At 44.5% G+C, this 27,931-nt stretch overlaps 1 protein-coding gene across 1 annotated transcript in view; it reads left to right on the forward strand.

The window, feature by feature from the left end:
• babam2 (BRISC and BRCA1 A complex member 2) overlaps positions 1-27,931 on the forward strand; it is a 193,113-nt gene that overhangs the window by 49,307 nt on the left and 115,875 nt on the right. The window contains exons 5-6 of the mRNA XM_084144123.1: positions 15,229-15,423; positions 19,887-19,961. Coding sequence (XP_084000249.1) covers positions 15,229-15,423; positions 19,887-19,961 — 270 coding nt within the window. The remainder of the gene's footprint in view (positions 1-15,228; positions 15,424-19,886; positions 19,962-27,931) is intronic.

A 27,931-nucleotide genomic window follows, 5' to 3' on the forward strand; every position in this document is an offset into this window, starting at 1 on the left:
GTGAGGGAGATGGCAGGTCACACATTGGGGATTCCTCCCAGGTGAGTAGGCGCCCTACTTACCCAGAGCTTTCTGTCGTACACATAACATTACCTGTTTGTTTCCCACAGGTTGCACCTCGTTCCCAGCATAAGGCGCTAGTCGATTCAGGCGCAGCTGGGAATTTTGTAGATCGTAAATTCTGTGTTGAGTTAGGGATTCCCCTCCTTCCGGTCGATAAGCCTTTCCCTGTACATGCCCTAGATAGTCGTCCGTTAGGATCTGGGTTGATTAGGGAGGTCACGGCGCCACTTAGGATGATGACGCAGGGGGGTCATGAGGAGACGATTCAACTCTATCTGATCGACTCTCCTGCGTATCCGGTGGTACTAGGGCTTCCCTGGTTGATTACCCATGATCCTACGATTTCGTGGCGAGAGAAGGCTCTTAAAGGGTGGTCTGCTCAGTGTGAGGGGCTATGTCTGGGTGTTTCCGTAGGGGCGACCTCGGTGGAGAGTCCGAACCAGATGCCAGCACTGCACATTCCGCCTGAGTATGAGGATTTGGCACTCGTGTTTAGTAAAACTAGAGCGGCACGGTTGCCGCCTCATAGACAGGGGGATTGTGCGATAGACCTCCAGGCAGGAGCTGCGCTCCCGCGGAGCCATGTGTATCCTTTGTCACAGGAGGAGAAAAGGGCAATGGAGACATACATTGCCGAGTCTCTGAGACAGGGATACATACGGCCCTCCACTTCTCCCGCGTCCTCAAGCTTCTTTTTTGTGAAGAAAAAGGATGGAGGTTTGCGTCCGTGTATAGATTACCGCGGTCTCAATCAGGTGACTGTGAAATATAGTTATCCACTCCCGCTGATTGCGACCATGACGGAGTCCTTACACGGGGCACGGTTCTTCACAAAATTGGACCTCAGGAGCGCATATAACTTGGTGCGCATTAGGGAGGGCGATGAGTGGAAGACAGCATTTAGTACTACCTCCGGCCATTACGAGTATCTCGTCATGCCATATGGTTTAATGAATGCTCCATCAGTCTTCCAATCTTTTGTAGTTGAGATTTTCCGGGACATGCAGGCGCAGGGAGTAGTGGTGTACATAGATGATATTCTTGTGTACAGTTCTACTCGGGCCGAGCATGTAGCCCTGGTGTGCAGGGTATTGAGGAGACTGTTGGAGCATGACCTGTATGTCAAAGCCGAGAAATGTCTGTTCTTCCAGGAGTCAGTCTCCTTTTTGGGTTACCAGTTGTCTGCGTCAGGGGTGAGAATGGAGGTTGACCGGGTGTCTGCCGTGCGTAATTGGCAAACCCCAACTACGGTTAAAGAGGTGCAGCGGTTCTTGGGTTTTGCGAATTACTACCGGAGGTTTATCCGGGGTTTTGGACAGGTGGCAGCTCCCATAACGTCTCTTCTGAAGGGGGGTCCGGTGCGCTTGCAGTGGTCGGCTGAGGCGGACAGGGCTTTTGGGAGACTGAAGGACCTGTTTACCTCGGCTCCAGTGCTGGCGCACCCGGATCCCACTTTACCCTTCCAAGTAGAGGTAGACGCGTCTGAGGCCGGTATCGGGGTAGTTCTTTCACAACGGTCCGGCACACCACCTAAGCTCCGCCCCTGTGCCTTTTATTCTAAAAAGCTCAGTCCGGCGGAGCGGAATTATGACGTAGGGGACAGGGAGCTGTTAGCCGTAGTACAGGCCCTAAAGGTGTGGAGGCATTGGCTTGAGGGGGCTCAACACCCTTTCCTCATTCTGACCGACCACCGTAACCTGGAATACATTCGGGCAGCTAGGAGACTGAATCCTCGCCAGGCTCGATGGACTATGTTTCTCGCCCGGTTTGTGTTCAAGATCACTTACATCCCTGGGTCCCAGAACGGGAAGGCAGATGCCCTGTCTCGGCGGTATGACACGGAGGAGAGGTGCGTGGAGCCCATTCCCATACTACCGGAGTCTTGTCTGGTGGCACCGGTGGTGTGGGAGGTCGATGCGGAGATCGAGCGGGCATTACGCACCGACCCTAGCCCTCCACAGTGTCCGGTGGGTCGGACGTACGTCCCGCTCGAGGTCCGGGATCGGCTGATTTATTGGGCTCACACGTCACCCTCCTCTGGACATCCAGGTATTGGCCGGACAGTGCACTGCCTTAGTACAAAATACTGGTGGCCAACGTTAGCCAGGGATGTGAGGGTTTATATCTCCTCCTGCTCAGTGTGTGCCCAGTGTAAGGCGCCCAGACACTTGCCCAGGGGTAAATTACAACCCCTGCCCGTTCCACAACGACCCTGGTCTCACCTCTCGGTGGATTTTGTTACCGACCTTCCCTCCTCACAAGGGAATACCACCATCCTGGTCGTTGTGGATCGGTTCTCGAAGGCCTGTCGTCTCCTTCCCATGCCGGGTCTTCCTACTGCCCTACAGACCGCTGAGGCTCTATTTACTCACGTCTTCCGGCATTACGGGGTACCCGAGGATATAGTGTCCGATCGAGGCCCCCAGTTTACCTCCAGAGTCTGGAGAGCCTTTATGGAACGGTTGGGGGTCTCGGTGAGCCTTACCTCGGGTTACCACCCGGAGAGTAATGGGCAGGTCGAACGAGTCAACCAGGATGTGGGTAGGTTTCTGAGGTCATATTGTCAGGGCCGGCCGGAGGAGTGGGCGAGATATGTGCCCTGGGCCGAGCACTCCTCCACTAGACTAACCCCTTTCCAGTGTGTGTTAGGGTACCAGCCGGTTCTGGCACCTTGGCATGAGAGCCAGATCGAGGCCCCTGCTGTGGATGAGTGGGTGCGGCGCTCGGAGGAGACGTGGAACGCTGCACACGTCCATCTGCAGCGAGCCATCCGTCGACAGAAGACGAGCGCCGACCTACACCGCAGTGAGGGGCCAGTGTACGCACCTGGAGATCGAGTCTGGCTCTCAACCAGAAACCTGCCCCTCCGCCTGCCCTGCCGGAAGCTGGGTCGGCGGTTTGTGGGGCCTTTTAAAGTCCTGAGGAGATTGAACGAGGTGTGTTACAGGTTACTACTGCCCATTGATTACAATAATATTAACCCCTCGTTCCATGTGTCTCTCCTCAGGCCGGTGGTAGCTGGTCCACTCCAGGATTTTGAGATAGAGGAGACTCCTCCGCCCCCGTTGGACATCGAGGGGGCTCCGGCGTACACTGTTCGGACCATCCTGGATTCGAGACGCCGGATGGGGGGTCTCCAATATCTCGTGGAGTGGGAGGGGTACGGTCCGGAGGAGCGGTGCTGGGTGCCGAGGAGGGACATTCTGGATCCGTCCCTGCTGACCGAATTCCATCGTGGTCATCCTACGCGCCCTGCTCCGCGTCCTCCTGGTCGTCCCCGAGGCCGGGGGCGGCGCACGGCTGGAGCCGCGCGTCAAGGGGGGGGTACTGTCACGGTTTCGGCCGAGGCGGCCCCTCCTCCTTGTTCGGGCAGGTTTCGGCGGTCGTCGTCTCCGGAGTACTAGCTGCCACTGTTCTATGTTTCTTGTTTGATTGGTTTTGTCTGTTTGTCACACCTGTTTTGTGTTATGTCTCATTAAGCACCCTATTTAGTTCCTTGTTGTTAGTTTAGTTGTTGTGTGTAATTGTTCCTTGTCGTGTTGCTGCGCTACCTGTTTTGGTGCGCTATTTTGTAGCTTACCTCCTTGTTTGTTTTAAGGAGAAGATTACGCACATGTTTAGTGCGCCCGTTTGTGTACGCCTGTGCGCGCTTTTCTCGCCTCCGGGCTGTTTTTGGATTATATTTTGTGTGATCTACTAAAGTCTTTGTTGGACTTAACTTCTGCGTCCTGCGCCTGATTCCACACCACACCTACCTACAGCAACTCTTGACAATGACATTCTCCCAATCCTCTTCTGGATCATCCAAATGCACTCTAGCAAACTTCAGACGGGCCTGGACATGTACTGGCTTAAGCAGGGGGACACGTCTGGCACTGCAGGATTTGAGTCCCTGGCGGCGTAGTGTGTTACTGATGGTAGGCTTTGTTACTTTGGTCCCAGCTCTCTGCAGGTCATTCACTAGTTCCCCCTGTGTGGTTCTGGGATTTTTGCTCACCGTTCTTGTGATCATTTTGACCCCACGGGGTGAGATCTTGCGTGGAGCCCCAGATTGAGGGAGATTATCAGTGGTCTTGTATGTCTTCCATTTCCTAATAATTGCTCCCACAGTTGATTTCTTCAAACCAAGCTGCTTACCTATTGCAGATTCAGTCTTCCCAGCCTGGTGCAGGTCTACAATTTTGTTTCTGGTGTCCTTTGACAGCTCTTTGGTCTTGGCCATAGTGGAGTTTGGAGTGTGACTGTTTGAGGTTGTGGACAGGTGTATTTTATACTGATAACAAGTTAAAACAGGTGCCATTAATACAGGTAACGAGTGGAGGACAGAGGAGCCTCTTAAAGAAGAAGTTACAGGTCTGTGAGAGCCAGAAATCTTGCTTGTTTGTAGGTGACCAAATACTTATTTTCCACCATAATTTGCAAATAAATTCATAAAAAATCCTACAATGTGATTTTCTTGAAAAAAAATGCTCAATTTGTCTGTCATAGTTGACGTGTACCTATGATGAAAATTACAGGCCTCTCTCAACTTTTTTAGTGGGAGAACTTGCACAATTGGTGGCTGACTAAATACTTTTTCCCCCACTGTAGCCTCCCTACTGTTATTTTATTTTACTTCTGCTCTTTTTTTCTCAACACTTTTTTGTTGTGGTTTTATTTTACTTTTTTATTAAAAAATAAATGCATTGTTGGTTAAGGGCTGTAAGTAAGCATTTCACGGTAATGGCTACACCTGTTGTATTCGGCACATATGGCAAATAAAATTTGATTTGATTTAATCAAATTTTCTTGCCATAGTGTTCTGTTGGTTTTGAGTTTACAGAAACGAACACAGGATGCAGTGCAGGCATTGTGAATAGATTAGATCAGCTTTAATATTGCAGATAGATTGTAGCTTCAATCAATGTAATTGTCTGCATAATTTCCAATCCCCCATTTATGTTTATGTAAATACAGTGGGGGAAAAAAGTATTTAGTCAGCCACCAATTGTGCAAGTTCTCCCACTTAAAAAGATGAGAGAGGCCTGTAATTTTCATCATAGGTACACGTCAACTATGACAGACAAAATGAGGAAAAAAAATCCAGAAAATCACATTGTAGGATTTTTTATGAATTTATTTGCAAATTATGGTGGAAAATAAGTATTTGGTCAATAACAAAAGTTTCTCAATACTTTGTTATATACCCTTTGTTGGCAATGACACAGGTCAAACGTTTTCTGTAAGTCTTCACAAGGTTTTCACACACTGTTGCTGGTATTTTGGCCCATTCCTCCATGCAGATCTCCTCTAGAGCAGTGAAGTTTTGGGGCTGTCGCTGGGCAACACGGACTTTCAACTCCCTCCAAAGATTTTCTATGGGGTTGTGATCTGGAGACTGGCTAGGCCACTCCAGGACCTTGAAATGCTTCTTACGAAGCCACTCCTTCGTTGCCCGGGCGGTGTGTTTGGGATCATTGTCATGCTGAAAGACCCAGCCACGTTTCATCTTCAATGCCCTTGCTGATGGAAGGAGGTTTTCACTCAAAATCTCACTATACACGGCCCCATTCATTCTTTCCTTTACACGGATCAGTCGTCCTGGTCCCTTTGCAGAAAAACAGCCCCAAAGCATGATGTTTCCGCCCCCATTCTTCACAGTAGGTATGGTGTTCTTTGGATGCAACTCAGCATTCTTTGTCCTCCGAACACGACGAGTTGAGTTTTTACCAAAAAGTTCTATTTTGGTTTCATCTGACCATATGACATTCTCCCAATCCTCTTCTGGATCATCCAAATGCACTCTAGCAAACTTCAGACGGGCCTGGACATGTACTGGCTTAAGCAGGGGGACACGTCTAGCACTGCAGGATTTTAGTCCCTGGCGGCGTAGTGTGTTACTGATGGTAGGCTTTGTTACTTTGGTCCCAGCTCTCTGCAGGTCATTCACTAGGTCCGCCCGTGTGGTTCTGGGATTTTTGCTCACCGTTCTTGTGATCATTTTGACCCCACGGGGTGAGATCTTGCGTGGAGCCCCAGATCGAGGGAGATTATCAGTGGTCTTGTATGTCTTCCATTTCCTAATAATTGCTCCCACAGTTGATTTCTTCAAACCAAGCTGCTTACCTATTGCAGATTCAGTCTTCCCAGCCTGGTGCAGGTCTACAATTTTGTTTCTGGTGTCCTTTGACAGCTCTTTGGTCTTGGCCATAGTGGAGTTTGGAGTGTGACTGTTTGAGGTTGTGGACAGGTGTCTTTTATACTGATAACAAGTTCAAACAGGTGTCATTAATACAGGTAACGAGTGGAGGACAGAGGAGCCTCTTAAAGAAGAAGTTACAGGTCTGTGAGAGCCAGAAATCTTGCTTGTTTGTAGGTGACCAAATACTTATTTTCCACCATCATTTGCAAATAAATTCATAAAAAATCCTACAATGTGATTTTCTGGATTTTTTTTTCTCAATTTGTCTGTCATAGTTGACGTGTACCTATGATGAAAATTACAGGCCTCGCTCATCTTTTTAAGTGGGAGAACTTGCACAATTGGTGGCTGACTAAATACTTTTTTTCCCCACTGTATATATAAATGTAAATACATACCAGTCAAAAGTTTGGAAACACCTACTCATTCAAGGTTTTTCTTTATTTTTAATATTTTCTACATTGTAGAATAATAGTGAAGACATCAAAACTATGAAATAACACATATGGAATCATGTAGTAATCAATAAAGTTTTAAACAAATCAAAATATATTTTATATTTGAGATTATTCAAAGTAGCCAATCTTTGCCTTGAAGACAGCTTTGCACACTCTTGGCATTCTCTCAACAAACGTCATGAGGTAGTCACCTGGAGTGCGTTTCAATTAACAGGTGTGCCTTGTTAAAAGTTAATGTGTGGAATTTATTTATTTCTTAATGCATTTGAGCCAATCAGTTGTTGGTTGGTATACAGAAGTTAGTCCTATTTGGTAAAAGTCCATATTATGACAAGAACAGCTCAAATAAGCAAAAGAAATGACAGTCCATCATTACTTTAAGACATGAAGGTGAGTCAATCCAGAACATTTTAAGAACTTTGAACGTTTCTTCAAGTGCAGTCGCAAAAACCATCAAGCGCTATGATGAAACTGGCTCTCATGAGGACCACCACAGGCAAAGAAGACCCAGAGTCACCTCCGCTGCAGAGGATAAGTTCATTAGAGTTACCAGCCTCAGAAATTGCAGCCCAAATACATGCTTCAGAGTTCAAGTAACGGACGCATCTCAACATCAACTCTTCAGAGGGGACTGCATGAATCAGGCCTTCATGGTCGAATTGCTGCAAAGAAACCACTACTAAAGGACACCAATAATTAGAAAAGACTTGCTTGGGCCAAGAAACACGAGCAATGGACATTACACCAGTGGAAATCTGTCCTTTGGTCTGTTGAGTCCAAATTTGCGATTTTTGGTTCCAACTGCCGTCTCTTTGTGAGACACAGAGTAGGTGAATGGATGATCTCTGCATGTGTGGTTCCCACCGTGAAGCATGGAGGAGGAGGTGTGACGGTGTGGGTGTGCTTTGCTGGTGGCATTCCACAGCGATACAACATCATATGGTTTGCGCTTAGTGGGACTATCATTTATTTTTCAACAGGACAATGACCCCCAAACACACTTCCAGGCTGTGTAAGGGCTATTTGACCAAGTGCTGTATCAGATGACCTGGCCTCCACAATCACCCGACCTCACCCAATTGAGATGGTTTGGAATGAGTTGGACCTCAGAGTGAAGGAAAAGCAGCCAACAAGTGCTCAGCATATGTGGGAACTCCTTCAAGACTGTTGGGAAAGCATTCCAGGTGACTACCTCATGAAGCTGGTTGAGAGAATGCCAAGAGTGTGCAAAGCTGTCATCAAGCCAAAGGGAGGCTATTTGAAGAATCTCAAATATAAAATATATTTTGATTTGTTTAACACTTTTTTGGTTACTACATGATTCCATATGTGTTATTTAATAGTTTTAATGTCTTCACTATTATTCTACAGTGTAAAAATTAGTAAAAGTAAAGAAAAACCCTTGAATGAATAGCTGTGTCCAAACTTTTGACTGGTAGTGTATGTGTGTGTATACATTTACATTTACGTCATTTAGCAGACGCTCTTATCCAGAGCAACTTACAGTTAGTGCATACATTTATTTTTTATTTTTTCATACTGGCCCCCGTGGGAATCGAACCCACAACCCTGGCGTTGCAAACGCCATGCTCTACCAACTGAGCTACCTCCCTATATATATATATATATATATACAGTGGGGAGAACAAGTATTTGATACAGTGCCGATTTTGCAGGTTTTCCTACTTACAAAGCATGTAGAGGTCTGTAATTTTTATCATAGGTACACTTAAACTGTGAGAGACGGAATCTAAAACAAAAATCCAGAAAATCACATTATATGATTTTTAAGTAATTAATTTGCATTTTATTGCATGACATAAGTATTTGATACATCAGAAAAGCAGAACTTAATATTTGGTACAGAAACCTTTGTTTGCAATTACAGAGATCATGATCATACATTTCCTGTAGGTCTTGACCAGGTTTGCACACACTGCAGCAGGGATTTTGGCCCACTCCTCCATACAGACCTTCTCCAGATCCTTCAGGTTTCGGGGCTGTCGCTGGGCAATACGGACTTTCAGCTCCCTCCAAAGATTTTCTATTGGGTTCCGGTCTGGAGACTGGCTAGGCCACTCCAGGACCTTGAGATGCTTCTTACGGAGCCACTCCTTAGTTGCCCTGGCTGTGTGTTTCGGGTCGTTGTCATGCTGGAAGACCCAGCCACGACCCATCTTCAATGCTCTTACTGATGGAAGGAGGTTGTTGGCCAAGATCTCGCGATACATGGCCCCATCCATCCTCCCCTCAATACGGTGCAGTCGTCCTGTCCCCTTTTCAGAAAAGCATCCCCAAAGAATGATGTTTCCACCTCCATGCTTCACGGTTGGGATGGTGTTCTTGGGGTTGTACTCATCCTTCTTCCTCCAAACACGGCGAGTGGAGTTTAGACCAAAAAGCTCTATTTTTGTCTCATCAGACCACATGACCTTCTCCCATTCCTCCTCTTGATCATCCAGATGGTCATTGGCAAACTTCAGACGGGCCTGGACATGCGCTGGCTTGAGCAGGTGGACCTTGCGTGCGCTGCAGGATTTTAATCCATGACGGCGTAGTGTGTTACTAATGGTTTTCTTTGAGACTGTGGTCCCAGCTCTCTTCAGGTCATTGACCAGGTCCTGCCGTGTAGTTCTGGGCTGATCCATCACCTTCCTCATGATCATTGATGCCCCACGAGGTGAGATCTTGCATGGAGCCCCAGACCGAGGATGATTGACCGTCATCTTGAACTTCTTCCATTTTCTAATAATTGCGCCAACAGTTGTTGCCTTCTCACCAAGCTGCTTGCCTATTGTCCTGTAGCCCATCCCAGCCTTGTGCAGGTCTACAATTTTATCCCTGATGTCCTTACACAGCTGTCTGGTCTTGGCCATTGTGGAGAGGTTGGAGTCTGTTTGATTGAGTGTGTGGACAGGTGTCTTTTATACAGGTAACGAGTTCAAACAGGTGCAGTTAATACAGGTAATGAGTGGAGAACAGGAGGGCTTCTTAAAGAAAAACTAACAGGTCTGTGAGAGCCGGAATTCTTACTGGTTGGTAGGTGATCAAATACTTATGTGATGCAATAAAATGCAAATTAATTACTTAAAAATCATACAATGTGATTTTCTGGATTTTTGTTTTAGATTCCGTCTCTCACAGCTGAAGTGTACCTATGATAAAAATTACAGACCTCTACATGCTTTGTAAGTAGGAAAACCTGCAAAATCCGCAGTGGATCAAATACTTGTTATCCCCACTGTGTGTGTATGTATGTGTATATATATATATATATATATAATTTTTGGGGGATGACAAAATAGACTAAACACACCACAAAATCCGCACCAAGTGATTTTAATTTAAGAAATCTGTTCCCAAGTATTCCCACGCATAATAGAGAGAAACGTGATCGTATACAAATGTAAGCAATGTTTGAAATTATTATGTTTTAGTCTAACATTAAATCTGTTTGGGCTTTTTGCGGTCTGCAAATTATTTGTAATTATGTTCTGGCCCCCCGACCATCCGCTCAAGAAAAAATCGGCCCACGGCTGAATCTAGTTGATGATCTCTGATGTAGTCCTACCTTTTTAATTACACCATTGTGAAAGTCTAGACTTAAGAATCAATTACATTGCCGTTCTACAAGCTGTGAGCCCCAAAAGTACGCCTAATGGTTTGTCAAGAGAAAGTTTTCCTTATATTAGTAGTATATCCCTGCCCCTCAGCTCTTGCCTATTTATTTCTCTTCCTCTCTCTTTTCCCTCTGCTCCCTTTCCCCCTCCCTCTCCCTTCCTCCTCAGTGAAGTTTCAGTGATATGTGATGTCACAATCCTGACACAGCACTTCCTCTCAGTCCCTCCTCAGTTTCAGCTCGTTCTTGCCTCTGGGCGATCACGCTGCCTCTTTGGACAATGCCCGTCCTTGTTTGTATCGCCCCCTCATTTCGGGAAGCCCGATGTTACTGGTAACCACTCGCGGGTCAGGATGATGAGGTCACCGGTACTGAGTGGCCTGCCTTGCCCTCTGCTTCCTTGTTCGATGGCAGGAGGTGGGGCGTGGTCCAATAGGAAACAATGGAAGCTTCTGATGTGATATGGACAGACAGACTGACCTAAACAGTCAGACAAGCAGATAAGTTGATGGAGGTCAAATAATGGCCTTGTGTCATCATTACTCCCCAATGCAGGAGGGTTGGTATGGGCTACTTTTGGTACCTATGACCCTCCTTATCCACACACTCACTGTTATAGTAGTTGCTTTATCTATAAATTCGCTCTACAACTGGACCAACCTATGGCCGGTTGACAGAACTGCTATACAACACGTCAAAGAAACAGAGTGATGCATACAGACCGCAGCATGAGCAGATAATACACATTGGACCAGCTGTCATCAGACTGGAATTGCGGTTATGTCATCACCATGACTCAATTGTTTGTTGTTGTCTAGTCCCAGTTTGGCCATTGGCTTGGGATCAGCTTTCAGAATGGGTCAGTGACAGGGTTAGCTTTCACTTCTTCACGGTAGCTTTTAGGGCTGTGTTCATGGACTTAGTTCACCAGAGTTGAGATCAGTTTGATTTCCATACCAAACAAAGAACTGAAACTGAGATATAAGTGTGACAATGGCATTTCCGGTTCAAAGTTCATCCAATTCAAGCCTGGATTGACCGGCTTTGAAATGGGACTGACCTGAACTGATGCAGAGTGCCCTCAAAGACAAACTTGCTGTGAACTGATCAAAATAATATGAATATGGTTATTAGACTATATTGTCTTCCAAAGAAAATATCCATTTATGTAGGCTACACATGTTCAACACTCCACTCCATTTTGTACTGAATGACTTTGATTTGATCCGTGAAGTTCTGCCGTCTTGCTCGTCCAAGTGCTGTTGTGAGTCCTGTCCGTAATGATGATTTGCTTACTGTAAGTCTCACTCAAATGATCAAGCTCCAGCTCAAGCGCCATGGATCTTCCTTCTCCCTCTCCTTTCTCCTCCTCTCCTCTCTCCATCCGTATGTGTGTTTCAGCTAAGCCTGCAGACAAAAATCAGGCTGAAAAAAACAAGAGCACTGTCATTTAAAAATCAAAAAACTTTGACAAACTCATTAAGTCACTGCCACTGTTTTCCCCAATCCTCTCACACTTGTATGCCACATTTTTAACTATTGAGTTTCCTCTACTACGCCAAGTAAGTTGACAGTGAGAATTGAAAGGTTCAGAATTTTTGTAAAACATCACAGTACAGTTGAAATATACAGTGGGGAGAACAAGTATTTGATACACTGCCGATTTTGCAGGTTTTCCTACTTACAAAGCATGTAGAGGTCTGTAATCTTTATCATAGGTACACTTCAACTGTGAGAGACGGAATCTAAAACAAAAATCCAGAAAATCACATTGTATGATTTTTAAGTAATTAATTTGCATTTTATTGCATGACATAAGTATTTGATCACCTACCAACCAGTAAGAATTCCGTCTCTCACAGACCTGTTAGTTTTTCTTTAAGAAGCCCTCCTGTTCTCCACTCATTACCTGTATTAACTGCACCTGTTTGAACTCGTTACCTGTATAAAAGACACCTGTCCACACACTCAATCAAACAGACTCCAACCTCTCCACAATGGCCAAGACCAGACAGCTGTGTAAGGACATCAGGGATAAAATTGTAGACCTGCACAAGGCTGGGATGGGCTACAGGACAATAGGCAAGCAGCTTGGTGAGAAGGCAACCACTGTTGGCGCAATTATTAGAAAATGGAAGAAGTTCAAGATGACGGTCAATCACCCTCGGTCTGGGGCTCCATGCAAGATCTCACCTCGTGGGGCATCAATGATCATGAGGAAGGTGAGGGATCAGCCCAGAACTACACGGCAGGACCTGGTCAATGACCTGAAGAGAGCTGGGACCACAGTCTCAAAGAAAACCATTAGTAACACACTACACCGTCATGGATTAAAATCCTGCAGCGCACGCAAGGTCCCCCTGCTCAAGCCAGCGCATGTCCAGGCCCGTCTGAAGTTTGCCAATGACCATCTGGATGATCCAGAGGAGGAATGGGAGAAGGTCATGTGGTCTGATGAGACAAAAATAGAGCTTTTTGGTCTAAACTCCACTCGCCGTGTTTGGAGGAAGAAGAAGGATGAGTACAACCCCAAGAACACCATCCCAACCGTGAAGCATGGAGGTGGAAACATCATTCTTTGGGGATGCTTTTCTGCAAAGGGGACAGGACGACTGCACCGTATTGAGGGGAGGATGGATGGGGCCATGTATCGCGAGATCTTGGAAGATGGGTCGTGGCTGGGTCTTCCAGCATGACAACGACCCAAAACACACAGCCAGGGCAACTAAGGAGTGGCTCCGTAAGAAGCATCTCAAGGTTCTGGAGTGGCCTAGCCAGTCTCCAGACCTGAACCCAATAGAACATATTTGGAGGGAGCTGAAAGTCCGTATTGCCCAGCGACAGCCCCGAAACCTGAAGGATCTGGAGAAGGTCTGTAAGGAGGAGTGGGCCAAAATCCCTGCTGCAGTGTGTGCAAACCTGGTCAAGACCTACAGGAAACGTATGATCTCTGTAATTGCAAACAAAGGTTTCTGTACCAAATATTAAGTTCTGCTTTTCTGATGTATCAAATACTTATGTCATGCAATAAAATGCAAATTATTTACTTTAAAATCATACAATGTGATTTTCTGGATTTTTGTTTTAGATTCCGTTTCTCACAGTTGAAGTGTACCTATGATAAAAATGACAGACCTCTACATGCTTTGTAAGTAGGAAAACCTGCAAAATCGGTGTTGAATGGAGCTGAAGGATAGGACTAATAACAACTAACAACAAAATAATAACAAGTTAACTAATAATGTAAGCATACTGTGTCCATAATAAGTATATAGGTTGCTTTTGGGAAAGAGCTCAGTTAGAAAGATATGGCATATAGAAGCAAACCGGATGGACATCATGAAAATGATCGGAGAGGTTGAGAGTAGTAGTTCAGGAGAGAAAGAATATAAATATAATTATTGTAAAATTGACTGTGTCCATAAAATATAGATAGTAAGTATAAGCTGGAAGTAGAGGCCTAAGCATTGTTGTTCACTAGTTTACCCCAAGTAGGGAACGGGTGGCGGGGTTGGAGAGTAATAAAGGGGAATATATATATATATATATATATATATATATATATATATATATATATATAAAAAAAACATGGTGGATTGGAAGTGATGCAGACAATTACATTGATGGAAGTTACAATCTATCTGCAATATTAAGCTGATCTACCCCCCCCCCCCCAAAAAATAATATAAAGTTGACAGTAGACCAGTGCGTAGTGCTAAGTTGCATCTAGGCTCAGTCATCCATTTGGCTGACACGTTTCCTGCTATTTGTTTTCACTCAGTGTCACTCAAATCAAAATTGTGTATTTTTATTCCTCATGCGTCAGTGAACAATTACACCCCTTCAGAGGTAGGAAAACATCCTGTTTTGTATAATTAGGCCAGTGGAAGTTGTTGGGTAACAAGGCTTACCGATTCGTGACAGGTGGTTGCTTGTTTTTTACAGTACATTTGCATACCTGTTGTCAGCTTCAGTCAGCGAGGTCAGGGGAATTTGGCATTGCTCATGCAAATGAAGTCCTGTTTATGGGAGGAGAGTTATCGCAAATGTACAATGGAATGTTCAGACACGCAAGGGTCACTCAGTCCACTACTCAAAATAGCCTACACTGCATGGAACTGGAGCTCAAAATGCACTCAACATGTGTTTCATTTAATGATTAGGAATGTCCTAACAACACCCATAGTATATTTTCCCCCCTCTCTGTTGTCCAAGTGGAAAATATTCAATTTGGGGCTCACAAAGTCTAGTCTTTGATGCCTAACCAAACCATTGTGTACCAAAAAATATTGGCCAGGTCCCTGCTATCTTTATCCACTTCCTTGAAACAATGTTCCTTCCCATCACTAACATTTATCTTGGTGACTTTCCTTTCCTCCTTTTTGAGCCAGTTCTTTCAACCATTTTGGCAAATGAGGTCAGATATATGGCATTGGGGGTGGGAATGATGAAAGCATTCACTGCGAACCGACGCAGCTCCGTGTCTCTTCAGGAAATCCTGTGGCGCTGTCATGTTCCTGTGATGCAGGAGGAAGAGAGGGGGTAATTGGGATAGTTTGGGATTATTCCCGTAATAGATGTCAATTGGGCTCTAGTGAGCCAATGGGGATCTTTACTCGCCATTGTGTTTTCAATTCCTTTCATCGTTCAATTGATATCCCTCCTCTGACATGGCTAAATGGCCTCTATTGTAGATGAAGTCAAGTCAGTGCCTCAAAGGATAGTTCTCTGCAGTTAGTTTCCAGAATGGATAACATAGATCATGAACTGAGACTATGTCGACCCGAAATGAGCATGCTTTGAGTTGTATAGGCTTTCAGCTATTTTGTTCAAGCTATTTTGTTCACTTTGCACCCAGGCCTAAACAAAAACCCTTCTAATAACCTCTCCTCTCACACTCTATCCAGCACCTGCTCCAGTGGGATGCGGGGGACCCGGAGTGCCTGCTGCAGCTGGTGAAGGAGCTGATCCAGCAGTACCATCAGTACCAGTGCCAGCGTCTGCGCGAGAGCTCCCGGCTGCTCTTTGAGTATGACAGCCTACTGGAGGACCCAAACTACGGCCGCAGCATGGAGATCTACGCCGGCCACAAGAACAGCTGGGTACGCTACATGATACAGCCATGATACGGCCACGTCACAGGGCATAGTTACATCCACCCAGAGTTGTGCCTAGTATGTCAAAATTGTCAAAATTGGTGACGTGAAATGAAAATAATAACTTGTTTAAATAAATTCTAAAAAATAAATAACGGAATAGTGGTGCATGCATATGTATTCACCACCTTTGCTATGAAGCCCCTAAATAAGATCTGGTGCAACAAATTACCTTCAGAAGTCACATAATTAGTTAAATTGGACACAGGTGGACTTTATTTAAGTGTCTCATGATCTGTCACATGATCTCAGTATATATACACCTGTTCTGAAAGGCCCCAGAGTCTGCAACACCACTAAGCAAGGGGCACCACCAAGCAAGCGGCACCATGAAGACCAAGGAGCTATCCAAACAGGTCAGGGACAAAGTTGTGGAGAAGTACAGATCAGGGTTGGGTTATAAAAATGTATCTAAAACTTTGAACATCCCACGGAGCACCATTAAATCCATTATTAAAAAATTGAAAGAATATGGCACCACAACAAACCTGCCAAGAGAGGGCCGCCCACCAAAACTCACGGACCAGGCAAGGAGAGCATTAATCAGAGAGGCAACAAAGAGACCAAATATAACCCTGAAGGAGCTGCAAAGTTCCACAGCGGAGATTGGAGTATATGTCCATAGGACCACTTTAAGCCATACACTCCACTGAGCTGGGCTTTACGGAAGAGTGGCTAGAAAAAAGCCATTGCTTTAAGCAAAAAATAAGCAAAAATGTTTGGTGTTCGCCAAAAGCCATGTGGGAGACTCCCCAAACATATGGAAGAAGGTACTCTGGTCAGATGAGACAAAAATTTAGCTTTTTGGCCATCAAGGAAAACACTATGTATGGCGCAAACCCAACACCTCTCATCACCCGAGAACACCCTCCCCACAGTGAAGCATGGTGGTGGCAGCATCATGCTGTGGGGATGTTTTTCATCGGCAGGAACTGGGAAACTGGTCAGAATTGAAGGAATGATGGATGGCGCTAAATACAGGGAAATTATTGAGGGAAACCTGTTTCAGTCTTCCAGAGATTTAAGACTGGGATGGAGGTTCACCTTCCAGCAGGACAATGACCCTAAGCATACTGCTAAAGCAAAACTTGAGTGGTTTAAGGGGAAACATTTAAATGTATTGTAATGGCCTAGTCAAAGCCCAGACCTCAATCCAATGGATAATATGTGGTGTGGTTTAAAGATTGCTGTACACCAGCAGAACCCATCCAACTTGAACTTGATAGAGACATACCCCAAGATACTATTTTTAGTGATCCAATTGACATTTTAGTAATTTAGAAGACGCTCTTATCCAGAGCGATTTACAATTAGTGAGTGCATGCATTTTTCATACTGGCCCCCCGTGGGAAGAAGACTTGCAGCTGTAATTGCTGCAAATGGTGGCTCTACAAAGTATTGACTTTGGGGGGGTGAATAGTTATGCACGCTTAAGTTTTCTGTTTTTTTGTCTTATTTCTTGTTTGTTTCACCCCCAATTTTTTTTTGCATCTTCAAAGTGGTAGGCATGTTGTGTAAATCAAATGAAACAAACCCCCCAAAAAATATATTTTAATTCCAGGTTGTAAGGCAACAAAATAGGAAAAATGCCAAGGGGGGTGAATACTTTCGCAAGCCGCTGTACGCCACCAGTTCAGCTGGCTACAGGGATAATAAAAGAACAGCAGCGAGGTGAATGTCGCTGTCACTGAACCGCCATGTGAAATGGCGGATTATGCTAGGTCAGGATGTGGCACCCCAAGCATGTTCCAGAGCAAGGACGTATGTACAGTGGGGGAAAAAAGTATTTAGTCAGCCACCAATTGTGCAAGTTCTCCCACTTAAAAAGATGAGAGAGGCCTGTAATTTTCATCATAGGTACATGTCAACTTTGACAGACAAAATGAGAAAAAGAAATCCAGAAAATCACATTGTAGGATTTTTTATGAATTTATTTGCAAATTATGGTGGAAATTAAGTATTTGGTCAATAACAAAAGTTTCTCAATACTTTGTTATATACACTTTGTTGGCAATGACACAGGTCAAATGTTTTCTGTAAGTCTTCACAAGGTTTTCACACACTGTTGCTGGTATTTTGGCCCATTCCTCCATGCAGATCTCCTCTAGAGCAGTGATGTTTTGGGGCTGTCGCTGGGCAACACGGACTTTCAACTCCCTCCAAAGATTTTCTATGGGGTTGAGATCTGGAGACTGGCTAGGCCACTCCAGGACCTTGAAATGCTTCTTACGAAGCCACTCCTTCGTTGCCCGGGAGGTGTGTTTGGGATCATTGTCATGCTAAAAGACCCAGCCACGTTTCATCTTCAATGCCCTTGCTGATGGAAGGAGGTTTTCACTCAAAATCTCACGATACATGACCCCATTCATTCTTTCCTTTACACGGATCAGTCGTCCTGGTCCCTTTGCAGAAAAACAGCCCCAAAGCATGAAGTTTCCACCCCCATGCTTCACAGTAGGTATGGTGTTCTTTGGATGCAACTCAGCATTCTTTGTCCTCCAAACACAACGAGTTGAGTTTTTACCAAAAAGTTATCTTTTGGTTTCATCTGACCATATGACATTCTCCCAAACTTCAGACGGGCCTGGACATGTACTGGCTTAAGCAGGGGGACACGTCTGGCAATGCAGGATTTGAGTCCCTGGCGGAGTAGTGTGTTACTGATGGTAGGCTTTGTTACTTTGGTCCCAGCTCTCTGCAGGTCATTCACTAGGTCCCCCCGTGTGGTTCTGGGATTTTTGCTCACCGTTCTTGTGATCATTTTGACCCCACGGGGTGAGATCTTGCGTGGAGCCCCAGATCGAGGGAGAATATAAGTGGTCTTGTATGTCTTCCATTTCCTAATAATTGCTCCCACAGTTGATTTCTTCAAACCAAGATGCTTACCTATTGCAGATTCAGTCTTCCCAGCCTGGTGCAGGTCTACAATTTTGTTTCTGGTGTCCTTTGACAGCTCTTTGGTCTTGGCCATAGTGGAGTTTGGAGTGTGACTGTTTGAGGTTGTGGACAGGTGTCTTTTATACTGATAACAAGTTCAAACAGGTGCCATTAATACAGGTAACGAGTGGAGGACAGAGGAGCCTCTTAAAAAGAAGTTACAGGTCTGTGAGAGCCAGAAATCTTGCTTGTTTGTAGGTGACCAAATACTTATTTTCCACCATAATTTGCAAATAAATTCATTAAAAATCCTACAATGTGATTTTCTGGATTTTTTATCCTCAATTTGTCTGTCATAGTTGACGTGTACCTATGATGAAAATGACAGGTCTCTCTCATCTTTATAAGTGGGAGAACTTGCACAATTGGTGGCTGACTAAATACTTTTTTTCCCCACTGTATATGTCTGTGTATACTCTGTGTGCGTGTGTGTCGAGACACACCCATATTGCACAACTAACTAACCTACTACTTTTATGGAATAGAATGTGTTGTACATGTGCCTTGATGAACAACAAAAAAAATATGCAAAAGGTTGCACAACTAGGAGGATTTTTAGGAACTTTTGAATGTGTACATGTGAAAGTTCTGTCTTTGCAGATGTGGTTAGGGTTGGTGTGGTCTGTGGGGTAACAGACAATGATATGTTTAAGACGGCTTTATTGTTCTACATCTCTTAAATCCTTTAGTCGTATATTTGTTAATCTGATTTATTTATACATTTTAACATAATTTTAATTGGAGAAGTTGTTAGACATACTCCGAACTTTTGCGACTACTAAGGATTTTTTAAACCTCTCGCTTTGGGCTGGATGTGTTGATGTGTAGTTCATACATGCATAATCTCTGAGCAGAATTACTGTTTTACCTCAATTAGCCACAAAATACCTAGTTTGAAAGCTATGCTGCGCCATTTTCCCCCATGTGGGCCAGCCCCTTAGCAATTTGAGTTTGAAGTGAGCCAATGAGCTTCAGCCCCTCACCATTTGAGTGACAGCTAGACAGATGCACACATAGCAGACCGAGAGAGAGTAATGACGTGGTGCACGTATGCAATTTTCGGGGACCATTTTTTGCTTGTGAGTGCTACTTTCAGAACTACTGCCTAAAAAGTATATATTTCAAAGCATTTATAATTCCTCAAGTGTTTCTAGACTGTAGTAAATATTCAAAGGCTAAATTACTCAAATCCAATTAATCTTTTAGATTTAGCTAGTCAGCAAATTAACCACATTGAACATCCATAGCTCCCTAAAATCAGGAAATAAATACCTCTCATTTGTCTAAAAATTGCCCCATTAAGACATATACATGAGATGTATTCAAACAGGTTCTAAAATCTCATTTGCAATTCACTCATCTTTAGCCATCCCTAATCATTCCCATGCAGTGTGCCTGTGTTGTTTCAATATGACCTGTGTTCTCCATCCGTACACGGTGTGATGTTATTTTCCTTGCCTCTCGTGTTCCAGACAGGGGAGTTCTCCGCTCGCTTCCTGCTCAAGCTCCCTGTGGACTTCAGCAACATCCCCGTCTATCTCCTCAAGGTAACCAACATACCCCCTTCATACATGTGCTCACACACACACGCGCAAAGGAATATGCATGCGTGCGTGCAAAGGCAAACTTTCACTGTATGCCTTTAAGCATGCAGCACAGCATATATACAGGGCTAGAACGATCTGTGTGTTGGATTTTGTGTGTGTCTTCTCAATCTGTATGTTTCTATTCAATATGTGTGTGTTCACTGTGTGCGCAGCCCCGTACACATACAGCCACTGGTAGCCGGGGCTGTGAGTTGACTAATCAGCAGCCCGTCACTTCCTATCAGCTTTGAGCTGCGTGGTGTCTGCAGGCTGCGCAGACCAAGCTCTCTCTCCCTCCCTTCATCTCTCTCTCTCTCTCTCTCTCTCTCTCTCTCTCTCTCTCTCTCTCTCTCTCTCTCTCTCTCTCTCTCTCTCTCCCCCCCCCCTCTCCGTCTTTTCACTGCGTGTGGTTGTGCAGCTAGGCCTCGGGAGGCCCAAGCTCGCTGGCCTTTTCCAGCCCGCGACGTGTTTGTGAGAGGAAATGATGGTAAACATAAGGAAAACAGCAGCAGTCATCAGCATCACAGGCCTTTCATCCCTCATGTCTCTCAGCACTGAAACGCACCAATTTCTTTGGACAGAGTTAGTGGACTATCTTATCCTTTCAAACATTGACGAAAACCCGCCAAATTTAGCATTCCACCAACTTTTTTGGGACTTTTCTTTATATCTGAAAGGTATTGCCGGCGACAAAGCCTGTACTTTACTTTCATTTCTGCAATTATAATTGCGGTAATGTATTTAGGATAGCTATGTCAATCTAGCAAGCCAGGCAACTAAAAGCAAGTTTCTAGACAACGTTTTGGTTTGATGCTAGCGTGTTAGCTAGCTACACTTTCTAGCTGGCTAGCCAACTCACAATTACCAGAACATACAGTACCAGTCAAAAGTTTGGACACACCTATTCATTCAAGTGTTTTTCTTTATTTTTAGTATTTTCGACATTGTAGAATAATAGTGAAGACATCAAAACTATGAAATAACACGTATGGAATCATGTAGTAACCAAATATTTTATATTTGAGATACTTCAAATAGCCATCCTTTGCCTTGATGACAGCTTTGCACACGCTTGGCATTCTCTCAACCAGCGTCACCTGGAATGCTTTTCCAACAGTCTTGAAGGAGTTCCCACATATGCTTAGCACTTGTTGGCTGCTTTTCCTTCACTCTGCCGTCCGACTCATCCCAAACCATCTCAATTGGGTTGAGGTCGGGGGATTGTGGAGGCCAGGTCATCTGATGCAGCACTCCATCACTGTCCTTCTTGGTAAAATAGCCCTTAAACAGCCTGGAGGTGTGTTGGGTCATTGTCCTGTTGAAAAACAAATGATAGTCCCACTAAGCCCAAACCATAGTCCCACTAAGCCCAAACCAGATGGATGGCGTATCGCTGCAGAATGCTGTGGTAGCCATGCTGGTTAAGTGTGCCTTGAATTCTAAATAAATCACAGACAGTGTCACCAGCAAAGCACCCCCACACTATAACACCTCCTCCTCCATTCTTTACGGTGGGAACTACGCATGCAGCGATCATCTGTTCACCCACACCGCGTCTCACAAAGACACAGCGGTTGGAACCAAAAATCTCCAATTTGGACTCCAGACCAAAGGACAAATTTCCACCGGTCTAATGTCCATTGCTCGTGTTTCTTGGCCCAAGCAGGTCTATTCTTCTTATTGGTGTACTTCAGTAGTGGTTCCTTTCCAGCAATTCAACCATGAAGTCCTGATTCACACAGTCCCCACTGAACAGTTGATGTTGAGATGTGTCTGTGACTTGAACTCTGAAGCATTTATTTTGGCTGCAATTTCTGAGGCTGGTAACTCTAATGAACTTATCCTCTGCAGCAGAGGTAACTCTGGGTCTTCCTTTCCTGTGGTGGTCCTCATGAGAGCCAGTTTTCATCATAGCGCTTGATGGTTTTTGAGACTGCACTTGAAGACTTTCAAAGTTCTTGAAATGTTCCGGATTGACTGACCTTAATTTCTTAAAGTAATGATGGACTGTTGTTTCTCTTTGCTTATTTGAGCTGTTCTTGCCATAATATGGACTTGGTCTTTTACCAAATAGGGCTATCTTCTGTATACCACCCCTACCTTGTCACAATACAACTGATTGGCTCAAACGCATTAAGAAGGAAAGAAATTCCACAAATTAACTTTTAACAAGGCACACCTGTTAATTGAAATGCATTCCAGGTGACTGACTACCTCATGAAGCTGGTTGAGAGAATGCCAAGAGTGTGCAAAGCTGTCATCAAGGCAAAGGGTGGCTACTTTGAAGAGTCTTTGGTTACTACATGATTCCATATGTGTTATTTCATAGTTTTAATGTCTTCACTATTATTCTACAATGTAGAAAATAGTAAAAAATAAAGAAAAACCCTTGAATGAGTAGGTGTGTCCAAACTTTTGACTGTTACTGTGTATATACACTGCTCAAAAATATAAAGGGAACACTAAAATAACACATCCTAGATCTGAATGAAATAATCTTATTAAATACTTTTTTCTTTACATAGTTGAATGTGCTGACAACAAAATCTCACAACAATTATCAATGTCATTCAAATTTATCAACCCATGGAGGTCTGGATTTGGAGTCACCCTCAAAATTATAGTGGAAAACCACACTACAGGCTGATCCAACTTTGATGTAATGTCCTTAAAACAAGTCAAAATGAGGCTCAGTAGTGTGTGTGGCCTCCACGTGCCTGTATGACCTCCCTACAACGCCTGGGCATGCTCCTGATGAGGTGGCGGATGGTCTCCTGAGGGATCTTCTCCCAGACCTGGACTAAAGCATCCGCCAACTCCTGGACAGTCTGTGGTGCAACATGCCATTGGTGGATGGATGTCCCAGATGTGCTCAATTGGATTCAGGTCTGGGGAACGGGCGGGCCAGTCCATAGCATCAATGCCTTCCTCTTGCAGGAACTGCTGACACACTCCAGCCACATGAGGTCTAGCATTGTCTTGGATTAGGAGGAACCCAGGGCCAACCGCACCAGCATATGGTCTCACAAGGGGTCTGAGGATCTCATCTCGGTACCTAATGGCAGTCAGGCTACCTCTGGCGAGTACATGGAGGGCTGTGCGGCCCCCCAAAGAAATGCCACCCCACACCATGACTGACCCACCGCCAAACCGGTCATGCTGGAGGATGTTGCAGGCAGCAGAACGTTCTCCACGGCGTCTCCAGACTCTGTCACGTCTGTCACGTGCTCAGTGTGAACCTGCTTTCATCTGTGAAGAGCACAGGGCGCCAGTGGCGAATTTGCCAATCTTGGTGTTCTCTGGCAAATGCCAAACGTCCTGCACGGTGTTGGGCTGTAAGCACAACCCCCACCTGTGGACGTCGGGCCCTCATACCACCCTCATGGAGTCTGTTTCTGACCGTTTGAGCAGACTCATGCACATTTGTGGCCTGCTGGAGGTCATTTTGCAGGGCTCTGGCAGTGCTCCTCCTGCTCTTCCTTGCACAAAGGCGGCGGTAGCAATCCTGCTGCTGGGTTGTTGCCCTCCTACGGCCTCCTCCACGTCTCTTGATGTACTGGCCTGTCTCCTGGTAGCGCCTCCATGCTCTGGACACTACGCTGACAGACACAGCAAACCTTCTTGCCACAGCTCGCATTGATGTGCCATCCTGGATGAGCTGCACTACCTGAGCCACTTGTGTGGGTTGTAGACTCCGTTTCATGCTACCACTAGAGTGAAAGCACCGCCATCATTCAAAAGTGACCAAAACATCAGCCAGGAAGCATAGGAACTGAGAAGTGGTCTGTGGTCACCACCTGCAAAACCAGTCCTTTATTGGGGGTGTCTTGCTAATTGCCTATAATTTCCACCTGTTGTCTATTCCATTTGCACAACAGCATGTGAAATGTATTGTCAATCAGTGTTGCTTCCTAAGTGGACAGTTTGATTTCACAGAAGTGTGATTGACTTGGAGTTACATTGTGTTGTTTAAGTGTTCCCTTAATTTTTTTGAGCAGTGTGTATGTATATGTATATATATATATATATTGTTTTTATCAGGGAGTCATACTGAGACCAAGGTCTCTTTTACAGATGAGCCCTGAATTACAGAAATTATAGAAAATACACACATCAAAATGCAAGCAGAAAGAAAGAAAGAAAGAAAGAAAGAAAGAAAGACACTGTCATAAAAAACATTCGTCAGACACCTGAGCGTCCCACACACTAAGGAGAAATCCTTATATGTTTTATAAGGCTACTGCAGGTAGCCTATATGCAGCCAAGACAGAAAGATAAACGGGGTCAGAGACCCACTAAAGCAGCATCGCGCCCTCAAGAGTCTGAGCCTGCCTGGCAGAGTTGGTCCAATAAAGCCAAAGCTCCCGGATGGATGAGCATAATATACAAGGAATTTCTCAAAGCTTCTAATGAGAACCTTGATGACCTTGTACCTAGCCGGTGGGGTACCCCCACCCAGGTAGTGGCAGTGCTGGCAACACTGGCTGCAGTAACCCATTGGGAGGGGGTCACACTCTGACAATCAGAGAGGGGGCAAATTATTGTGGCCCTGTTGGCACAAAATAATCAAAAAGTCTGACTGCACAGAGAGGCTTGGGAAAATGGTCACAACGGGGGACCAGTGTGTGTGTGTGTGTTTCAGGGTAGGGGGGTGTGTCTGAGAGCCATCAGTTAGGACTTGACATTGGTTAATCAAATCTCCCAATTCTTGCTCAATTTTCTGTGCCTTCTCATCAAGTCTTCTCTTTAGTTGGGCACGGGGATGGAATAAATGTTGAACAGCTGAGCTTGTGGTTGTTTGTGGGGAGTATGAATCACAATAATTGTTTGCCAAAATAATGATTGTTTGCCAAAAATTTCATTTTTGTAATGCCATTCCTGGTTATAGGTAACAATCCTTTGTATGAACTTCCAACATTATTACGCATATTATTCGTTAATTGTGGGAATAAATTAAGATATGCATGATTTATTTATCTGTATGTATATATACACAGTGGGGAAATAAAAGTATTTAGTCAGCCACAAATTGTGCAAGTTCTCCCACTTAAAAAGATGAGAGAGGCCTGTAATTTTCATCATAGGTACACGTCAACTATGACAGACAAAATTAGAAGAAAAAAAATCCAGAAAATCACATTGTAGGATTTTTAATGAATTTATTTGCAAATTATGGTGGAAAATAAGTATTTGGTCAATAACAAAAGTTTCTCAATACTTTGTTATATACCCTTTGTTGGCAATGACACAGGTCAAACGTTTTCTGTAAGTCTTCACAAGGTTTTCACACACTGTTGCTGGTATTTTGGCCCATTCCTCCATGCAGATCTCCTCTAGAGCAGTGATGTTTTGGGGCTGTCGCTGGGCAACACGGACTTTCAACTCCCTCCAAAGATTTTCTATGGGGTTGAGATCTGGAGACTGGCTAGGCCACTCCAGGACCTTGAAATGCTTCTTACGAAGGCACTCCTTCGTTGCCCGGGTGGTGTGTTTGAGATCATTGTCATGCTGAAAGACCCAGCCACGTTTCATCTTCAATGCCCTTGCTGATGGAAGGAGGTTTTCACTCAAAATCTCACGATACATGGCCCCATTCATTCTTTCCTTTACACAGATCAGTCGTCCTGGTCCCTTTGCAGAAAAACAGCCCCAAAGCATGATGTTTCCACCCCCATGCTTCACAGTAGCTATGGTGTTCTTTGGATGCAACTCAGCATTCTTTGTCCTCCAAACACGACGAGTTGAGTTTTTACCAAAAAGTTATATTTTGATTTCATCTGACCATATGACATTCTCCCAATCCTCTTCTGGATCATCCAAATGCACTCTAGCAAACTTCAGACGGGCCTGGACATGTACTGGCTTAAGCAGGGGGACACGTCTGGCACTGCAGGATTTGAGTCCCTGGCGGCGTAGTGTGTTACTGATGGTAGGCTTTGTTACTTTGGTCCCAGCTCTCTGCAGGTCATTCACTAGTTCCCCCCGTGTGGTTCTGGGATTTTTGCTCACCGTTCTTGTGATCATTTTGACCCCACGGGGTGAGATCTTAGTAGATTCTCAGTAGCTCAGCTGGTAGAGCACGGCGCTTGTAACGCCAAGGTAGTGGGTTCGATCCCCGGGACCACCCATACACAAAAAAAAAGTATGCACGCATGACTGTAAGTCGCTTTGGATAAAAGCGTCTGCTAAATGGCATATTAAAATTAAATTATTAAATCTTGCGTGGAGCCCCAGATCGAGGGAGATTATCAGTGGTCTTGTATGTCTTCCATTTCCTAATAATTGCTCCCACAGTTGATTTCTTCAAACCAAGCTGCTTACCTATTGCAGATTCAGTCTTCCCAGCCTTGTGCAGGTCTACAATTTTGTTTCTGGTGTCCTTTGACAGCTCTTTGGTCTTGGCCATAGTGGAGTTTGGAGTGTGACTATTTGAGGTTGTGGACAGGTGTATTTTATACTGATAACAAGTTCAAACAGGTGCCATTAATACAGGTAACGAGTGGAGGACAGAGGAGCCTCTTAAAGAAGAAGTTACAGGTCTGTGAGAGCCAGAAATCTTGCTTGTTTGTAGGTGACCAAATACTTATTTTCCACCATAATTTAAAGCACCTGTACTACCAATACTGTACCTCAATTCCACCTTTCACGAAGTTTGCATTTCACCAGCTTCTCATTTCACTTCTCAAAGTATTGCTATACAGGACTTCGCTGCTGTCGCTTGCCTTTCCATTTTTCCAACTGTTAACAACGATGACGTGCAGAGCGCTTTATATCTGTGGCAAATAATTTTAAAGATGCATATCTCCTACTAACATTACAGCATTGTTGCGTTAGGTATTTAATTTGAAATGTTCCCTTTATGATGATGATCGGGACCTGTTAGTGGTAGTTTTGTGATAACTGCACTGTGATTTTAATTTTGTTAAAATATAACAACAACAAAAATGTTTTAACATTAACAATACCAATTTTGTTTAAATGTTTTAACGTTTAAACGTTCACACTACTACTTATAAACACACAAAGACACACACACACACACAGTTGTTACATCTGATCGCCCAGGCCCTTCAGACCTTGTCATTTTCAAGAAGGATATGCAGCGTTTTCAAGGGACCACAGGAAGAATCAGGAAGAGCATCCACATAGAGATGGGAAGTGTTGAAAATGCACCTCGTCCGCCCACGCATCCCAAAGGAACGGGGCTTTGGTAGTTGCGCCTCACGAGCACAGAACAGGCTCGGAGCGGAAATGTACCGCAGACCAACGGCCTGATTTCTCAGGCGACAGATGCTTTGGAATTGTTTAAATTAAATAACTGTTAATTTGCCAAGCAAGCCACTGCAGCTTTGTACAGTGTAACAATGGGACATCTTACAGATACCTCCATGTATTTATTACTCACTTAGGAAAAAACTTTTCTGCATTCAGTTGGTATGAAATTCTTAATTGTCCATAACATAAATAGTTATTGAAAAGCAGAATTGTGATGACAAGATTGTCAGTTGAATACCTTGTGGGCAAGGTTGTTCATGCTTACTTGTCGCTTTAGCTTGGATTTCTTCAATGCATTATCCAAGTGCATTAATGGAAAGTCTATGCAGTGCCAGTTGGCATAAGGTGTCAATGTAGCAGCTGAACAAGGATACATTAACTGCTGCATCAGAATGTCTTGAATCATGATATTCACCATTTGAGAAACTACCATTTAAAGTGGTATTAAAAAAACTGCTTAGTTGGGAAGTTTAAAATAATATTGTTAAGACACATTTGTGTCACTCATTTGCGTTTACACAGGCAGCCCAATTCTGATATTTTGTCCACTAATTGGTCTTCACTATCACATCAGATCTTATCACATCAGATCTTTTTCAGAGGTGATCTGATCTGTCAAAAGACAGATTAGTGAAAATAATTCTGAATTGAGCTGC

This window comes from Coregonus lavaretus, assembly GCF_964263955.1.
Source record: "Coregonus lavaretus genome assembly, chromosome: 27".
NCBI classification, from domain to species: domain Eukaryota; kingdom Metazoa; phylum Chordata; class Actinopteri; order Salmoniformes; family Salmonidae; genus Coregonus; species Coregonus lavaretus.